Here is a 17,831-nt window from a genome sequence, read left to right as displayed (position 1 = left end):
TATTAACTTTTTTTACTATCTTGTTTCCATCTATCGTTACATTTTGAAATCATTATACAAATTACAAACGAAAGTAAAGCATTTTAGTTTGATCTATATCTTCAGATATGTTTGAAGGGGATTTTTATATTCTCACTACTTGATCTGCTTTATTGCTCAAAGGCCCATCTGAAGTATTAAAGAGTTCTGTCAGTAGTAAAATAAAGTGTAAAATTCCAGCAGTAGGACAAACTTATTTCCACATGAATGTCTCTTCTTCTCTGATCTGAATATCAACACACACCTTTAACTCCTGCTGTTCTGAATTAACCTACTTTAGTGACTCACCTGTGAAGAGATAAATTGCTGCACACCTGCCACAAACACAATGAAAACTTAAATTTCATGAAACCTTTAAATCTCCTTTTTATTGATATCCGATGCAGGCAGAGCTTTAGAACAGATAAGGGAGATTTCCTTTCTCGGGTTACAGCAAGTTCCTGCCTCAAGAGACGGCTGCAAAATTAGAAAATGCCCTCGGCTTTACTGTTATGTACCTGTTGAACGGATTTCAAACGCACCTGAGCCGCCCTCTGTGAACGGATAACAGCAATTAAACTCATAATGTTTCTCTACAGTACCTACAAACAACTTATTCTCCTTTCAGAGTATCTGCTCGCGGCGGCGCTGCGTCGTCAGGTGCGCACTGAGGCGGACGGTGGCAGCTGTTGTTGACGCCTCTTCACTCTCACCGGGTCGGACAGGAGGACACGCGCCCTGCTGACGAGGAGAATTAAGTGTTACGTGCGAGGAACAGCTTTCTAATCTCTGATCTCTTGGATTATTCCTCTGATGGACGGGACTTAGCCCCTGTCTTTGGTTTTGGACCACACTTTTACGCACACTGCCTTTTACGCGCTCAAATCAGCGCCTCTGGAACTTGCACGATGGATTAATTCCTCATTAGTTTTAGGCCTTTTTTTTTTACTCGTGCTCTCGGGACAATTGTGGATTGATAAGGGACTCGCATGATGCTGAATGATGATGATCTTTTGGTCACTGAAGCGCGCAGCCGTACGTTGGATTAAGAGCCAGAGACTTTCCGCAGTTCTTGGACCGAGCACCAGTTTATTCTCCTGAGACACTTTGACCTGTTTTTCCCCTTCTATTGACGCACAGGGATGGAGAGCGAGCTGAGACCGAGGCTCTGTTTTCTAACCAAAGGAGAGCGCGGTTATGGGTTCCATCTGCACGGTGAGCGGAATAGAGGCGGACAATTTATCCGCAAAGTGGAGCCCGGTTCCTCGGCTGACCTTGCCGGGTTGCGGCCAGGAGACCGTGTGGTGGAGGTGAACGGGGAGAATGTGGAGAACGAAACTCATCATCAAGTGAGTTGTGACACAATGAATCACTTTTTTTTTTTTTTTAGATGACAAGTATGTGCGAGGTAAAGACGTGCCAAGAGAGGCGCATAAACTCTCACAGGTACAAACAATGAGTTCTATACCTGTTAGACCACTTTTCTGTTGCCTCAGGAGAAGGAGGAGGGGGCTACTAAATGGGTCAGTGTGAGCCTTGTGTAATGGGAATCACTGAGTGTCTTTGTTATTAGATAAAAGTGCACATTGCAGGGCAGTTCCAAGGAAACAACATGCATCAAATTAGTGATAAGCCTCCTCACTGCTCTTGATTTCTCCTCTGTGTAGGTGGTGAATCGTATCCGAGAGGTTCCCCATCGCACCAGCATGCTGGTGGTGGACAGAGATACAGACGACCACCTCCGCAGCCGTGGCCTGGCCTGCACAGAGGACCTGGCCATCGAGATGGGAACCCTCTCCCCGCGGCCCTCGCCCAGGCCCACGCCCTCCACCTCCCCCATACCCAGAGAGAACTCACCTCTGCCACCTAAACCCAACCACATTCACGCATTTCACTTTCCTGCTGCAGAATCACCCACTCGCATGATCACACAAGGCAAAGTCAAGAGATCCTCAGTGACATCAAGCACGACGACAGACACAGAGGTAAGCATCAGCACTCAAGAGTTTAGAAAAATCACAAGGCTGCACAGGTTTTATCAGAAAAGTCTAAAGGGAGAAGAGTCCAAATTCTGCATGTGGATTGGATAGTTGGTCAGTCTGAATGGTTGCAAAGTGTAACTGTGTTTAAGTATTTGAGCTTCACTCTCCTACCTGATGTCTGTCCAGCACTAATCTGGACTTGGAACGCCTGCCGTCTGGAAACAGAAACAGTCTGGTGACTTCTCTTAACAGGTGGGAGTGGAAGCTTCTGGTAGTTTAACACAAACCTACACAGACAGAGAGACCAAAACTGTGAGAAAAGACAATGATGATTTGAAGTAACAAAAAGGAGGTTGAGAAAACATCTGAATCAAGTCACGAGTGCAGAGTAGGAACTGCTTGAGAGGAGGCAGCTTGTATATGCAGAGGTTTTTATGAACAACCCACCTGTTCCGGTCAAAATGAAGACATTAAATCCACTGCATTGATACAAGTCCAAAAAGGAATAAAATTGTAAATTACAGCAGGTTACTATTTGTGACAAGTTTCATTATTCATCCTGTCATCTGCTTAGCTATGCCCAGAGCTCCATTGTTGCATCCATTTACAAGCCGCTGTTTCCTCTCACGGGTGCCAACATTTAGAATGCATATTGTATTTAAAGGGAGATGCCTCTTTGTGCATACTGGGATTCAAAATCTCGCACTGAACTGGCAGGTTGTTTCCACCTGATTGAAGATCAGCTCTGCTCACCTGACTGTGCTTCCTGCTGCAACATGCAGAACTGTGGGGATTGTTTGGTCACAATGACTGATCAAATTTGAAAGACGGTGTGATGTTGGGTGCATCAGATGGAGGTCTACACCATGCACTCACTTCACTGAGACATACAGTGGGTTTAAAACTCAGTTGTCTCGTGTTATTCTCTTTGAATATAGGGCTTTATGTAGCAGGACTTAAACCATTTGAACCCTAAGCAGTTTCTTGACACTTTTTATTTGCTCCTGTCACGTTTTAACTTAATGTGGGCTCATTTTTCACTGCAATGTGAAGCCCAGCACCTCTATGGAAACAGCACAACCATGACTAGAAGTAGAAAATATTAAACATGTCTTCAGCGCAGTATAACAACATTTTTATAACCAGGAATCATCATGTGAAACATTTTTACAAGTGCTCACAGGTGTTACGACTACAAAAGAGTGACTCTAGCTACTATTGATATTTAGCTACTTACATTTTTAATTTGCTTCCATACATGTCACCTCTCCTCTGGGTGTAAACACTGCCTGCAGTTCAGCCAAGTTCCACTGAAAAGTCCCTGAATTTTTGTCACATGTCTGTTGGTTGCAGCTGAGTCACTAGTGGCTTCTCAGTTGCTCTGAGGTGTGTAGAACTGGTGTTTTGTTACATAATCTGGTTCATGGAACTGATTTTATTTGAGCAAATTTTTAAATGAGGAATGTCAAATATATAGTGATTTTGATGAAATATACTCTTAGGATTTATTTGGTTATTTTTTTAATAGAAATTTGAAAATCTCTAAACTCTTTCTGCTTTCACAGTTTCTGCCTCTGATAAGAGGTGTAATTTTGGTGATTTCTAAAGAAAAAGAAAGCTACTGTTTTGATTGTTATAGGTTTTCTAGACTTTAGTTAAAGTGGATTTTGACAAATCAGCATCTGAGTATCTGCAAGGCAGGAAGAAAGGACCAGGCAGACATGGGAAGCATCCGATTTTAACATAAAAATACTGAGTGATTCAATTAAACTACACAAAGTCATGTTGTCCAGCTGTTAGACTCTGAACTCTTCTGAAACATACAGCCAAAAGAAAGGATCAGGTCTAAGCTGGTGTTACTCTTTGAACTTAACACAAATAAAACACAAACTCATTTGTACATTTAAGGGGGTCAGCATGACGTAGGAAAATTTCCACAAGTGGCACAAGACATCACCATGATGTCTTAATGTCAGACTGGCGGCAGAAAAACCTGAGAACTGCCTGTCAGAGATTGGACTCAATGTTTGGGCTCCAAACAAAAATTCTCAAGACCGACGGCTCACGTCAAACTGCCACCTGTTTAGCTGAAGGCACGGTAAATAGAGGCTGCCCTCTGACTGGCCGTCACAGCTGTTTTTCTCAGTAAAATATTTAGATAAAACAACTTGAAGTGCAAAAAGATCAGATCAGCTCCAGTGCAACATTACAACATAACCACCCACAGCAGCTCCAACTGTAAGTTAACTAAAGTATCCGCCATTAATGACAGGATATGTGCTGGTGTCTATTGTTCTAAAAACATTGAGCAAGTTCTACAACATTCTAGTAATGTTACAGCAGGATTGTGTTCTTTTAGTTCCCAGAGCAGTTGTGTTAATGTTCCCTAAAGACATTCTAAAAATGTTTTGTGATAACATTTCATCCCAACATTCGTAAAATTATTTCCAAACGTTGCATCAAAAATCTTCTTCCTTTGCTGTCATGTAACGCTGTGTATCATTGTGGGACTGTTTTATAGAAGAACATACTGTTTCACCTCAGCAACATCCACAAAGCATCCTTGGAAAATTATAGGCAAAACATTCTGCCTTTGTTAATATATGGATTTACAAGAACAGTTAAAAAAAAAAAAAAAAACAAAAAAACAACTGTCATCTGAAGCCTTGATGGCATCTTGAAAACATTTTTGAATGTTGGTCTGAGAATGATCTGTGGTCCTGACAACATCCTCAAAACATTCTCCTAATGTTGCAGTTAAAACTAGTTCACTTTGAACTGTTTAGGAACATTATCTGAACTTATAAACATCCCTTAAAACATTTTTCGAACATATAAATAAAATATATTCTTTGAAACTTTAGAATTTGTAGGAGCATTTCCTGTTGGGACATCAGACAGCACAGTTTAGCTGAAGAAGAAGTCTTTTTCACATCCACAGATGATACAGCACCACTCAGATATTTTGGTAGTCATTCATTTGAAACTACTAAAACTATTAACAACTACTAGATTTATTAAAGTCCAAGTGGGAAGATTTTTGCATTGAAATAATTAATCTCTTTATGCCCTATAGTGCCTTAGATGTAACTCTACACAGCTGCTTCGTCTCAAATGTGCAGATCTATCAAGCCCCACCTCTTTTTCCATCCACCCCTCAGCAGCTCGAGCACACCAGCTCGCCTACAGCTCTGCTCAAACACTGTAAAACTGCTTTATATTATGCAATGGCATGTTATGATATGGAGGTAATTCAGGCATACATGTTAGAAGTGGAAACCAGTTCTGAATAGGAACAATGGTACCGTCCCACCCTGCAAGTTGAAAGGACTGATCTCCTATATTAGCAACGTATGAAACGCCAAAAGTCTGACTGCATTTTTGAGACATAAAAACACTGCAGTTCCAAGCTAAAAATGCTCAGTCATTGTTTTGACAGTTTATTTTAGTTATGATGTGTCTTCCAGCATATAAAACATCATATAGTTATGTTTACCCTCTGACCTGCTGGCAAAAGGCTTATCTTTTTTTTTCCTTCTTTTTTTTGAAGTCAAAATGACACAATTTTCAGAGCCACAAAAAGTGACAACAGAAAGAATCATTAGATTTTCAACTTTTTGACAGTTCTTGAAGGGATGATTTGTAATGTGTAGATGTACTGTTGGAAATACACTTTCTGGCCAAAAAAAAAAAAAAGTTGCCACCTGGTTTTAACTAAGCAAATACGTAAGATCCTTCCTTTGGATAATTACTGCAGGATGAATATGTTTCTGCTGCAACAACTTATTTAACCCTAGCTGATGCAGGGATGAGCTTCTCATTTCTTAAACAACCATGTTGGAAGACATATCCTGTGGTTGTGGAAAGGATATTAATCCGTCTCAGAAGGGTCAAATTATTGGCCTGCATCAATCAAAGAAAACAACTAAAGAGATTTCTGAAACTACTTAAATCACGTTAAGAACCGTCCAACGCATTATTAAAACCTGAAGGATAGTGGTGAACCATCATCTTGGAGGAACAAATGTGGTCGGTCATGTGGTCTGAGTCCAGATTTACCCCGTTGCAAAGTGATGGACGCATCACAATAAGAAGAGAGGTGGATGAAGTGATGCACTCATCATGTCTAGTGTCTACCAGCCTGTGGGGGTTAGAGTTTTGGTCTGGGGTTGGTCAGGTTCACCAACGTTATGTTAGCAAAGAATGAGGTCAGCTGACTACCTGAATATATTGAATGACCAGGTCTTTCTATCAATGGCGTTTTCTTCCCTGATGGCATGGACATGATCCAAGATGACAATGCCAGGATTCATGGGGCTCATATTGAGAATGAGTGGTTCAGGGAGCATGAGATGTCATTTTCACATACAGATTGGCCTCCACAGAGTCCAGACCTCAGTCCCATTGAGAATCTTTGGCAATTGCTGGAGAAGACTTTACACAGCGGTCTGACTCTTCCATCATCAATATAAGATCTAGGTAGAAAATTAATGCATCTCTGGACAGAAATAAATGCTGTGACATTTGCAGAAGCTTATCAAAACAGTGCCACAGCGAATGAGTGCTGTACTCAAAGCTAAAGGTGGTCCAACAAAATATTAGAGTGTGCGACTTTTTTTTGGCAGGGCAGTGTATTTTGCAAATCTAAGCTTAAAATGGTTATATTCATTCAGAATCACTTTATTCTACATATCTCATCTAAATGCCTGTGTAGATTCTCAGTTATCCAGGTCATGTAATCATAGGAGCTTCAGTAGAAATCAACTGGACTTATCTTATAGGTTCTTGAAGATATTTCACCTCTCATCCAAGAGGCTCCTTCAGTTCTTGCTGACTAATGGGGATTTACAGAATTTATAGTCACTCCAGTCCACATGGATAAAGAATCTAGAAGAGAAGTCCAGTTGATTTCTAATGAAGCTCCTATGATGTCGTTTGAAATTTCTCAAAAATAAACTCTGTGCCCCAGATACTGTAAAAAACTAAAACTCTTGCACTTGTCATGACTGATTCATCTGCAACCAAAACTCACGTGATAATAGTATTGTGATTTAGACCTGACTCAGAGAGATTTAGAGAAAATAAAGCATACAAGAGCAATAAAATGAATGTACCATGGCTCAAAAACAGTATACAGAGGAAACTGTTGGAAGATACGTTCAGCATGATGAAAGTGGAAATGAAAAGTGTAAAAAAACAAAAAACAAAACACAGTTTCTCGAGGTTGTAAAAATGTAAATAGTAAAATATCTATAGCAGGTAGAGCCACCATTTTTCCAACACTGGTAACACCAGTGGGAAAAAACGTTGTACGAGGTCTTTAAAATGTACTAATCCTACATACAATGACAACATGAGCTGTAGCACTTTCCATGTGATTATTTATAGCCAGTAATTCTGATTAAAGAACCATTACAGCAAATTAATCTCAGCTGAAGGTCCTGTCATTTTACACGATAAGCCAACCAAAGACAAATTTACACTTTTACTCACACACAGACTCTGTCATCCTTTCAACTCTCCGTCATTCATCTCATGACTGACATTCACTTCACTGTACATGTAAATACTGACGTGATTTCGTTGTTGCATGATGTTATTATGGCAGCAGATGCCCATATAGAGCAGCCTTATGCAACCAGTGTTGGCTGCCATCACTGACACACACCAGTCTGCCTCGCTCACACCTTCAACTTTCACTAACCTTGCTAAATAAGATTTTCTCAGGTTTATAACAACATCTTTGTTGTTTTTCCAGTTAAATCGAGAAACAAAACAAAGGATGAATCTCTGAATTTCAACCAAAGTTCTGCCTAAAATGTCAGATAATTATGAAAATGTCCACTATAATTTCCTAGAAGTCATCTTCAGATTACATGTTTTTCTCTGAAAACAGTCCAAAATTTATAATAGATTATATCTATAATAGAATAAAAATATTTGACTGGCAACAGTAAATGTCAGTCGTTCTTGCGCGAAAATGGCTTAAAAGACCAACTGATTATTGAAATTGCAGTCAATTAATCACATTTTTTAAATGGTTTGATTAACAGGATCACAAGAAATATTCCATGTGTAGAAAAAGCTCTGTGGGTCCTCAAATAGATCAGCTTAGATATTTCCAGGTCACTGTGGTGTGCAGCCTGTGAGTCAATTAATTTGGGCCAACATGACAAATATAGCAAACAGGCCGAGCACATAAACAGAGGTTCTTTAAAGCCAGTCACCGTAACACCATAGTGATCTGTCACATTCAGGCCCTCAAGGACTCTCTTCCTGTTTGTGTCTTATATCCAGTCTGTTCTAGATGAAGCAGAAAGGACATGAGATCTTTCACTTGGTTCCCCACATAGTCAATACTCAGGGCTAAAGTTAGCAACAGGACACAGCCAGTATGAACCAAGTACAGCTGCAACAATCAAGTCAATACTTGTCACCTATTAAATTAACTAGCAATTATTTTGATAATCAATTAAGCCTCGAACCCAAAGCAGTTTTGTGCTTGTGACACATTTTAACTCGGTGTGGAACATGTTTTCACGGCAATGTAAAGTCCCGCTGCTCTATGGAAACGGCACAACCATGGCTAGAAGCAGAGAGAATTTAAAAATGTCTTCTGTGCAGTATAACACCGATATAATGCCATATATTATTAAAAACACAAAAAAACGACTGTTGAATCAACACGTACAACATTTTGTGCCCACAGTTGTTACTCATAAAAGAAAAAAATGGTGTCTCTTCATATCATATATAATTTAATATTCATATTTTTGCAACCTCTAGAAACTCTGCATTTTTAAACTACTCTGCACATCAACTCTAGAGAAATATTTCATTTATTTTCTTGCTCGCGCATGCTTCATTTTGCTCTCAGTCTAAGTGTCCACTGGGGTTACCAATACTGGGACGAAAAATGGCGTGGTTAATTTGTTTCAATACTTGTTTCTATCTGGTCTGTGTCAGACAGCCTGCAGTTCAGCTGAAAAATGCCTGATATTCTTTACATAATTGTTGGTTGCAACTAAGACACTTCTGGCTTCACAATTGTGCGGAAGAAAATTTTTATTTTTTTTTGACAGACTCAGGTTAGAAAAAACTATTTGTTTTTGGTAAATTTATAAATGAGACATGTGGAATGAAGGGATTTTGATTAAATATCACAATTTTTAGCTTAGATTTGGTGAAATCTGTTAGATGAGTATTTCAAAGGCTGTCTGAAAGTTGTCTTCCTGTTTTTACAGTTTCTGGCTGAGAAATGGTGTCATATTGGCGATTAAAAAAAAAAAAAAAAAAAAAAAAAAAAAGACACCATGCCGTTCAAACCTTCTGGTGGGTTTTGAGGTTCAGTTTGAGTAATTCAAAAATAAATTCTCTGACTCCAGCTTCTTAAATTTGAATATCTCAATATCTTTGGGTGGTGGCGAAACTTGTTGTCACCATTTTCTGACATTTTATAGACCAAACAAATAATCAATTAATCAAGAAATACGACAACAACAATAATCATTAGTCATACTCTAGTACTTCATAGTAGAAGTCGAGGTCATTAGTTCAGTCATGCAACGTGTCAACTCCTGTCGTTGGTCATCAGGATCAGGATTGATCACGTCTCTCAGCCAGATCCACTTAGCCCACTTTGCTGTAAGCCCACCAGCTTATCATGGCTGCAACTTTCTCTGAATCAACTCATAATACAAACAACATACACAGTCAAAGGTGCAAAGAAAACATGAACACAGAAACAGACGTCAAATGCACATTTTCATGGAAAAGCTCTTCACTTTTGTACACCTTAATAGTTAATTATGTTCATTTAAACCCACTGTTTACTTGAAAACACTGATTAGAACGACATGATTTTGTCAAAAGATAATATGATATGATCATATTGTCATGAAACAACTGCACCGCTAACTGATATGCCATATTGAGTTATTGCCCAGCCCTAACCTGCACGATCTATTGCAATCTAATACAGCAGCCCTGTCATAAAGCCCATCTTGTGAAAACCATACTCTTCCGTCCTTGTTTGTTTGCTTGTTCCAATATAGGCCATAATTAATGGTCCACTGCATGATACTAAGACAGAAGTATAGTGTAACACAACATCACTGCAACTTCAGAGACCCAGAAAACAGTGTACATGTAATGGGCCATACCAGTGTTGAATAAGAATTTTATAATCTTAGTTAAACATGTTTAAGTCTATTCTACACACGTTAGGTTTTTGGATGCATGTATCACACTCCTAAAAGCAAACACTTTTTTTTTAACTTACAAATTTAAAAATCTGCAACTCTAGTTGTGCAATCCATCAAAATCAACATTAAGTCTGAACTAGTAATTTTTGCCAAGCTTCCTTTATGTTTGTATGGTATGTAGCTGTCGACTGTTCAAACCAATCTGCATTCACACACTAACAATGTAGCTCTGATTTAAAACATTAATACAGATTTGAAGTGCAGCATGACAGACGTTAAGTGCAATATCATATGGAAATCAATGGATGCCTTTGAAGCTCACAAATATGTGATACGTTGACAAATCCTTGTACTGAGCTGATTTATATTGTGCATGTACACCTTACAAGAAGCTAACTCTCAGTTTGTACCACAGGCAACATTTCAGCACCATCTTTTGTAAAGTTCTTGATCTTTGTAATTGCCTTGTTTCTATTTATAGCTACAAGTTGAACCTTCACCAGAGCCGACAGGTGAGCTCCTTCCCCGTCTGTGTCACCTGATAAAGGGGGAAAACGGCTACGGCTTCAACTTACACAGCGATAAGACAAAAGGTGGACAGTTTGTACGAGCCGTGGACCCCAACTCAGCTGCTGAGAGCGCAGGGATCCGAGCTGGAGATAGAGTAGTGGAGGTACGAAAAAACGCACTCATGTTAAAATAAATGGGAGATATGGGACGCCGTCACCAGATGATTTTGAGGAACTCGTGGCAAAAAAAAAAAAATAAAAAAACATGTACAAATGTATTAGTCCTCTGAGCCTCAAGCAGTTTTTTTTGACAGTCACAATTTTACTCAATGTAGACTCATCATCCTCTGCAATATAAGTCCTACACCTCTATGAAAACAGCACAACCATAGCTAGAAGTAGACAGAACTTAAGAAAGTTTTTTTTTGGTGTTCCACAGTTAGAATATCATAAAACATAAAAAAGTAAACAAATGACTCATTGTACAAACATTGAAAAAACCTGGAGCCAACATGTACAACATTTTTCCAAGTGACAACAGCTGTTACCTAAACTGGAACAAATGGTTACTCATACTGTTGATATTTAACCATTTACATTTTTAGTTTGTTTCCATACGTGTCTCTCATCTGCTCTCTGCAAACACAGCCCAGTTTAACTAAAAACTGTCTAATTTTTTGTCATGTGACTGTTGGTCACAGCTGAGTCACTCATGGCTTTTCAATTGCACCAGAGTGTGCAAATTTTTTTGTTTTTCATGGAATTTAGTTACAGGGAAAAGTTACATTTTTTAATGAGATTTGTTATATTAAGTTATTTTCATTAAATAGCATGATTTTCAGTTTCCAACAAAAAGACTGAGGTGGAAATTCAGAAAAAATCAGTTTTTACAGTTGCTGGCTCCAATAAATGTTTCTTTTAAAAGATGACTTGTTTTCAAACCTGCCGGCAGGTTTTGGGGTTCAGCGGGTTAATCAGTTCCGTGCACTGATTTGATGTGTGATTGGATTAGAAGAGATTAGCCAGACTCTGGCTTAACGTAGACGGCAGAGAAAGGTGTTGTTTAAAGAAGTAAAGGAAGGGATGACGACATGGGATAATATTCCTATATATATCCATTTCTGTGTTTGAGGTGTGGAGGTGATGTTGTATAGAGGAAGAGTCTGGAGGCAGGAAAGGATTCATGTAAATCAGTTCCCGTTCAGATTGCATCTGTGTGTCATGTTGTTTCCTCTCCCAGATCTCTGCCTTGTGTCTGTCTCATTAGATCATTTCTCTGCATCTTTTCTCTCCTTCGTTTTAACTTTTCTGCACTGACATTTCCTTTTTTCTTTTTCTCTGTCTCAGGTGAATGGAGCGTCCACAGAGGGCCTGAGGCACTCAGAGGTGGTGGCACTGATCAGGACAGGAGGTGGGGAAGTCCACCTCCTAGTGGTCGACCCCGAGACAGACGAGCTTTTCCAGAGACTGGGAATCACACCGACTGCCAGCCACACCAAAGGTTGAAAAGCATGCATGCTCACATACACAACTCTTTAAAGGTGCTATATTGTACTCCTTCTCAGCAAATTAATCAAAGTCGTACATTTTCCCAGAATGTTTCTTTCAATGTTTTTTTAGCTCAAAATACTGCAAAGATGGTTCATTTCACCATTAGTGTATAACTCCTGGTTCAAAAGTAAGCTGCTACTGTACACACCCAACAGTTGATCATACAGCCCCTCGCAGAGATCAGGACAATCTGTTGCTTCTAACTTTCGCGTGATCATTTTACCTGGGAATGTTGCAGAAGTTATAACAGCTGTTGTTTACTTATGTGGAGGTGAATTGCAGGTTAAGAACTGCAGCTTGAAAATGGTGCTTTAGTGACTGTGGGTAAACATATAACTGAATGGGCTGCGTTTCAGTCACTATTTCATACTTGTTCCGTTGTCTGACAACTGAACCAGAAAAATATGCAAATCAGAACAGCTTTATTGGGCATTTGGCTGTATTAAAGTGTAGTGTATTTGAGTACAGAGAGCAGGAGAGAAGAAAATTGAACACCAGCTGAGTAAGGCTACGCTAAGGCCCAGCAGATGACATGAAACACAGTAATTCAATTCAATTCAATTCAATTTTATTTATATAGCGCCAATTACAGTCAAATTGTCTCGAGACGCTTTACAGAACCCATATGCCTGACCCCCAGAGCAAGCCAAAAGGCGACAGTGGCAAGGAAAACACCCTTTTAACAGGGAAAAAAACCTCGAGCAGAACCCGGCTCTAATGTGGGGGGACCCATCTGCCTGCTGGCCGGGCGGGTTGAGAGGGACAGAAGAAGTAGAGAGGTAGAGATAGAGGGGTAGAGGTAGAGATAGAGGGATACAGATAGAGGGGTAGAGATAGAGAGGTGGGGGGTGGGACACAAGGACCATAAAAACACAGCCACACATCTGAAGCATCCAGCATCCAGCTCTGGGACCAGGGACACTCGGAGAAAGGACACAGAAAGAAACAGAGTGAATGTAATGCAATAATGGTATATATAGTAAATACATAGGTAGTTAGAGAAGGGCTCAGTGCATCCAGAGAGGTTCCCCAGCAGCCTAGGCCTATAGCAGCATAACTAGGGGCAAACTAAAGGGACGTCAAGAGGGGAAGTCAGTTGTGCAAATGAAAACACCAGCTCACCCCGTCAGGGTCACCCAGTCAGCCCTAACTATAAGCTTTGTCGAAAAGGAAGGTTTTAAGCCTGGTCTTAAAAATAGAGAGGGTGTCCGCCTCCCGAACCCAAACTGGGAGCTGGTTCCACAGGAGAGGTGCCTGATAACTGAAGGCTCTGCCTCCCATTCTACTTTTAGAGATTCTAGGAACAACAAGTAAGCCTGCAGTCTGAGAGCGAAGAGTTCTGCTAGGGTAATATGGTACTATCAGATCTTTAAGATATGATGGAGATTGGTTGTTAAGAGCTTTATATGTCAGAAGAAGGATTTTGAATTCTATTCTAGATTTAACAGGGAGCCAATGAAGAGAAACCAATATAGGAGAAATATGATCTCTCTTGCTAACTCCCGTCAGTACTCTGGCTGCAGCGTTTTGGATCAGCTGTAGATGTTTCAGAGAGCTATTGGGACAACCTGATAATAAGGAATTACAGTAGTCAAGCCTAGAAGTAACAAATGCATGGACTAGTTTTTCTGCATCACTCTGAGACAGGATGTTCCTGATTTTCACAATATTTCTCAGGTGGAAAAAGGAAGTCCTACAGATTTGTTTTATGTGCGAGTTAAAGGACATGTCCTGGTCAAAGATAACACCGAGGTTCCTCACAGTAGTACTGGAGGCCAATGTAATGCCATCCAGAGTAACTATATGCTTTGAAAGCAATTCTCTAAGATGTTTGGGGCCAAATACAATGACTTCAGTCTTGTCTGAATTTAGTAGTAAGAAATTATAGGTCATCCAGGTCTTTATGTCCTTAAGACAATCTTGCAGTCTAGCTAGCTGATTAGTTTCAGTTGGCTTCATAGATAAATACAATTGAGTGTCGTCAGCATAACAATGGAAATTAATACAGTGCTTCCTAATAATGTTGCCTAAGGGTAACCCACCCAAACTTGTTTACTGGTTTCAGATCAGTCCTAAAGTTTCCACCATCTATGATTGTCCCTCAACTTTACATCTTCTATAAAGCACTGAACTGAGGGCATATGATTAAATCCAATGGTTACATTTGCCACATTAGTGGCACAACATGCTAACACTAACAAGAAGTTTCCAATTGATGTGGTTACATAATAAAAGTAATCCACTGGGTGTTCAGTTCTTCAGATGCTGGGAGTACATGAAGACTCTAGTGTTCACTCTTGCAGACAACAACAGAATATTTTGTGTCTTGTTTGTTGCTAAAACATTTTAGAGTTAGCAAAAGCAGTTCTAAAAAAGTAAACAAACCAGGTGGCCCGTGAGACAGCTGCTTATTCTCAAAGGCTTGCCTTGAAGTGACGTGCAAAGAAGGGGCAGAATTATACAAAGTTTGAGTGGTTCTTTGGGTGGAACATAGCACTTGGTTCCAATTTTTTAGCAGCTTGTAAATTTGGGAGGCTATCTAATTGAGGGGAAGCTTGAGGAATTGTAGAGGGAAACCTTTTCACATCTTAACTGCTTTTACTTTACACCTCCAAGTTCATAACAATTGCGTAACACAATGAAAACGAATTTCCACCATATGGGACCTTTCAATCCTCCAAAGAAAATGCTTGATGTTGTGTCTGGTACCTTTCTCAGAGATCTACGTGGATGAAGGAGCCGCAGAAAGCGTCCCGCCAACACCATCTCCGACCACTGAACTACCCGCTGCAGAGCCACCGATCATCAACGTCACTCTGACAAACTCTCCAATCTCAAGATCGTCTCCAAAACCTCGAACCAACGGGAGCTCAGCGTCCCAATCCTCCAGGAGCTCCACCACCCAATCAGAGATCAGCAGCTCGGACATGAGCATCCAGGTGAGAGAGGAGCTGTGTGAGACAGAAACAACGTGAGAGGGAGACAAAGCAGTCAGAAAATGAGAAGGACGGTGAGTGTGAACGTGAAGCACGTCTGTCTGTGTGTGTTGTAGGTCCCCGACGAGGACGAAAGGCGTGTTTCAGATCCTTTCATGGACAGCGGCCTGCGTCTGAGTCCCACAGCTGCTGAGGCCAAACAAAAGGCCCTCGCCAGTCGCAACAAGAAGAGAGCACCCTCTATGGACTGGAGCAAGAAACAAGAGATTTTCAGCAACTTCTGAACCATAAAGACAAGAAAAGGGGAAGAATGGCACAAAGTGAGAGATGATAAAGATTTTTTTCTGTTTATACTGTAATATTACATACCATACCTCCATCTTGCAGAGGTGTGGACAAGGAGTGGAAAAGAAAAAGAGGTGGGTAAGAGCATTTGTAGAAATGTATTTAAACTATATTCTGTGTATCAGTGCTTTGTAAGACATCCAATAGTATTCTCTAGATGTCTGCTTTACAGTATTTGTAAGGACAAAGACATGGTCTGTGGATGTGTCATGAATCTTTCATGACAATAATGACCATTTACTAAGGGATTCTTATATGCAAATGCTCTGTTAGCGCAAAGTGTTTCTCTTCATTAAGTTATAATCACTTCAGAGTCGTGAGTAGAGATTATGAGCTTCTACGCACTCCTGTTTCTGCGATATTATCAGCATTTTCCTGATTTGGACTGTGTTCGCTATAGATAAGAGTTTCTGTTGTAACTAGTGAAGATTTTATTGTTTTTGAAGGAATAACTTTATGTATTTCCATTACACAATGAGGTCTGGCATAGGTATCTACTTTAGTTCTCACATCAGGTACCATTTCAATGTAAATACAGAGCAAACAAGTGAGCCTAAGTTATGAAATTAATGATGTTTGATCACCTCAGTGCTTCTCTTAAATTTTCCAGAGTGATTTCTGAAAGGGAAAACATTTTAAAGAAACAGATTGTTGACTAGAGCTGTAGACCCTCTGATTACTTACTGTAGCTTGTTAAAGAATTTTCTCTACAATGGGATGGTCGAAACTTGGTCACGATGTGAAATAAACATTTGCAATATAAGTGAAATGCGACTATAGTGTAAATTATTGATGCATCATGTAATGTACCCAGAGTCGGGTAAACATTCCAGTGCAGACATGATATTCACTTTAAATGCTTTTACTGATGAGGCCAGCCAATGGCATTTGGACTGATAATTAAGCTTTACATACAAAAGCTAGGATTGCGATGAAAAAAAAAAGAAAGGGATCAACAAGGATGACAAACAGATTACCAGTGGTGTGGCTTTTCCATGTTGAAGAGCTGAAAGAAGAAATGGGACGAAGGCAGTCTCAGACATGGCTGCACTGCTATTGGACAGGTCGGCACTTAAATATTTTGAGTAAGCTGCATTGTTACAACCAGTACATACACTCTAATAAACATACATCACCTGTGGTACAGTATACGTCACAAGCTTGTGTTGATAAAAAATAATAAAATCTGCACTCCTTACACAACAGTTTTCATCTTGTTACGACCGGCTCTGGATGCCACAACAAAGGAGGAAATGCAGAGGTTAAAGTGTCACAAAAGGATATTTATTGAAAAAGAAACTTAATAATGGGGTGTGTTAGTGGGGATCAGTGGTGTGTGAGGGTGTGTGGTGGTAGTGAAAAATGTGTAGTGCGTGTTGCCAGTGTCAAACAAAACCAAATACCACCAAGGACCAAACATACTTGACCTTCACCTTCAATAGGTTTGTGAGAGGCACAACAGTAGAAAAATTTCTACAGAAACACCGGTAATAGCCAGCCAGTCCCAAAAAACACATAAGTGCTTTCTTAGTTGGAGGCGGGACACAGTCCGCGATAGCTTGCACCTTTGCACCACGAGACACACTGCCTTGTCCCACTACGCGACCCAAGTAAGTCACTGTGGCCTTTGCAAATTCACACTTGGCCAAATTGATGGTCAACTGTGCCTTAGCCAAGCGGTCAAACAACTGCTTAATATGGACCAAATGTCCATCCCAGTCATCAGAATAAATGACAACATCATCTAAGTACACCAAACAACCCTCCAAATCTCCAACCACCATGTTCATTCGGCATTGAAAGGTAGCTGGTGCATTCCGCAAACCAAATGGCATCACAGTTTACGAATACAAACCAGTGGGAGTAACAAATGCAGCTCTCTCTTGTGCTCTCTTTGACAGTGGGACTCGCCAGTATCCCTTCAGCAGGTCAAACTTACTCACAAACTTAGCTGACCCCACTTGGTCAATGCAGTCCTCTGTGTGAGGAAGTGGAAAAGAATCAGGCTTGGTCACATTGTTCACCTTCTGAAAGTCAGAACAAAACCTGGGGGAGTTATCAGACTTTGTCACAAGCAGGCAAGGCGATGCCCAACTAGAAGATGATGGTTTAGCAATACCATTACTGAGTATATATTTAAGGTGTCTTAACCTTTTGCTCACTGAGATAGGTGGAAATGTGTTCTGGAACAGACTATTTAAATTGCTCCAAAATCATCAGGTCACGCAGAGCTTCAAAACTGTCAACCTCAGCTGCAGTACACCAGCGATCAAACTGAGGTGATGT

At 40.2% G+C, this 17,831-nt stretch overlaps 1 protein-coding gene across 1 annotated transcript; it reads left to right on the top strand.

The window, feature by feature from the left end:
* Positions 1-577: 577 nt before the first annotated feature.
* LOC111571880 (Na(+)/H(+) exchange regulatory cofactor NHE-RF2) lies at positions 578-16,314 on the top strand. Its single transcript, XM_023275270.3, has 6 exons — positions 578-1,367; positions 1,686-2,003; positions 10,686-10,877; positions 12,061-12,214; positions 14,983-15,203; positions 15,317-16,314. The coding sequence occupies exons 1-6, from the start codon at positions 1,161-1,163 to the stop codon at positions 15,482-15,484; spliced, it is 1,260 nt and encodes a 419-aa protein (XP_023131038.2). The 5' UTR covers positions 578-1,160; the 3' UTR covers positions 15,485-16,314.
* The last annotated feature ends 1,517 nt before the right edge of the window (positions 16,315-17,831 follow it).

This window comes from Amphiprion ocellaris, chromosome 4 (genome assembly GCF_022539595.1).
Source record: "Amphiprion ocellaris isolate individual 3 ecotype Okinawa chromosome 4, ASM2253959v1, whole genome shotgun sequence".
NCBI classification, from domain to species: Eukaryota; Metazoa; Chordata; class Actinopteri; family Pomacentridae; genus Amphiprion; species Amphiprion ocellaris.
This window is presented reverse-complemented; position numbering and strand designations above follow the sequence as displayed.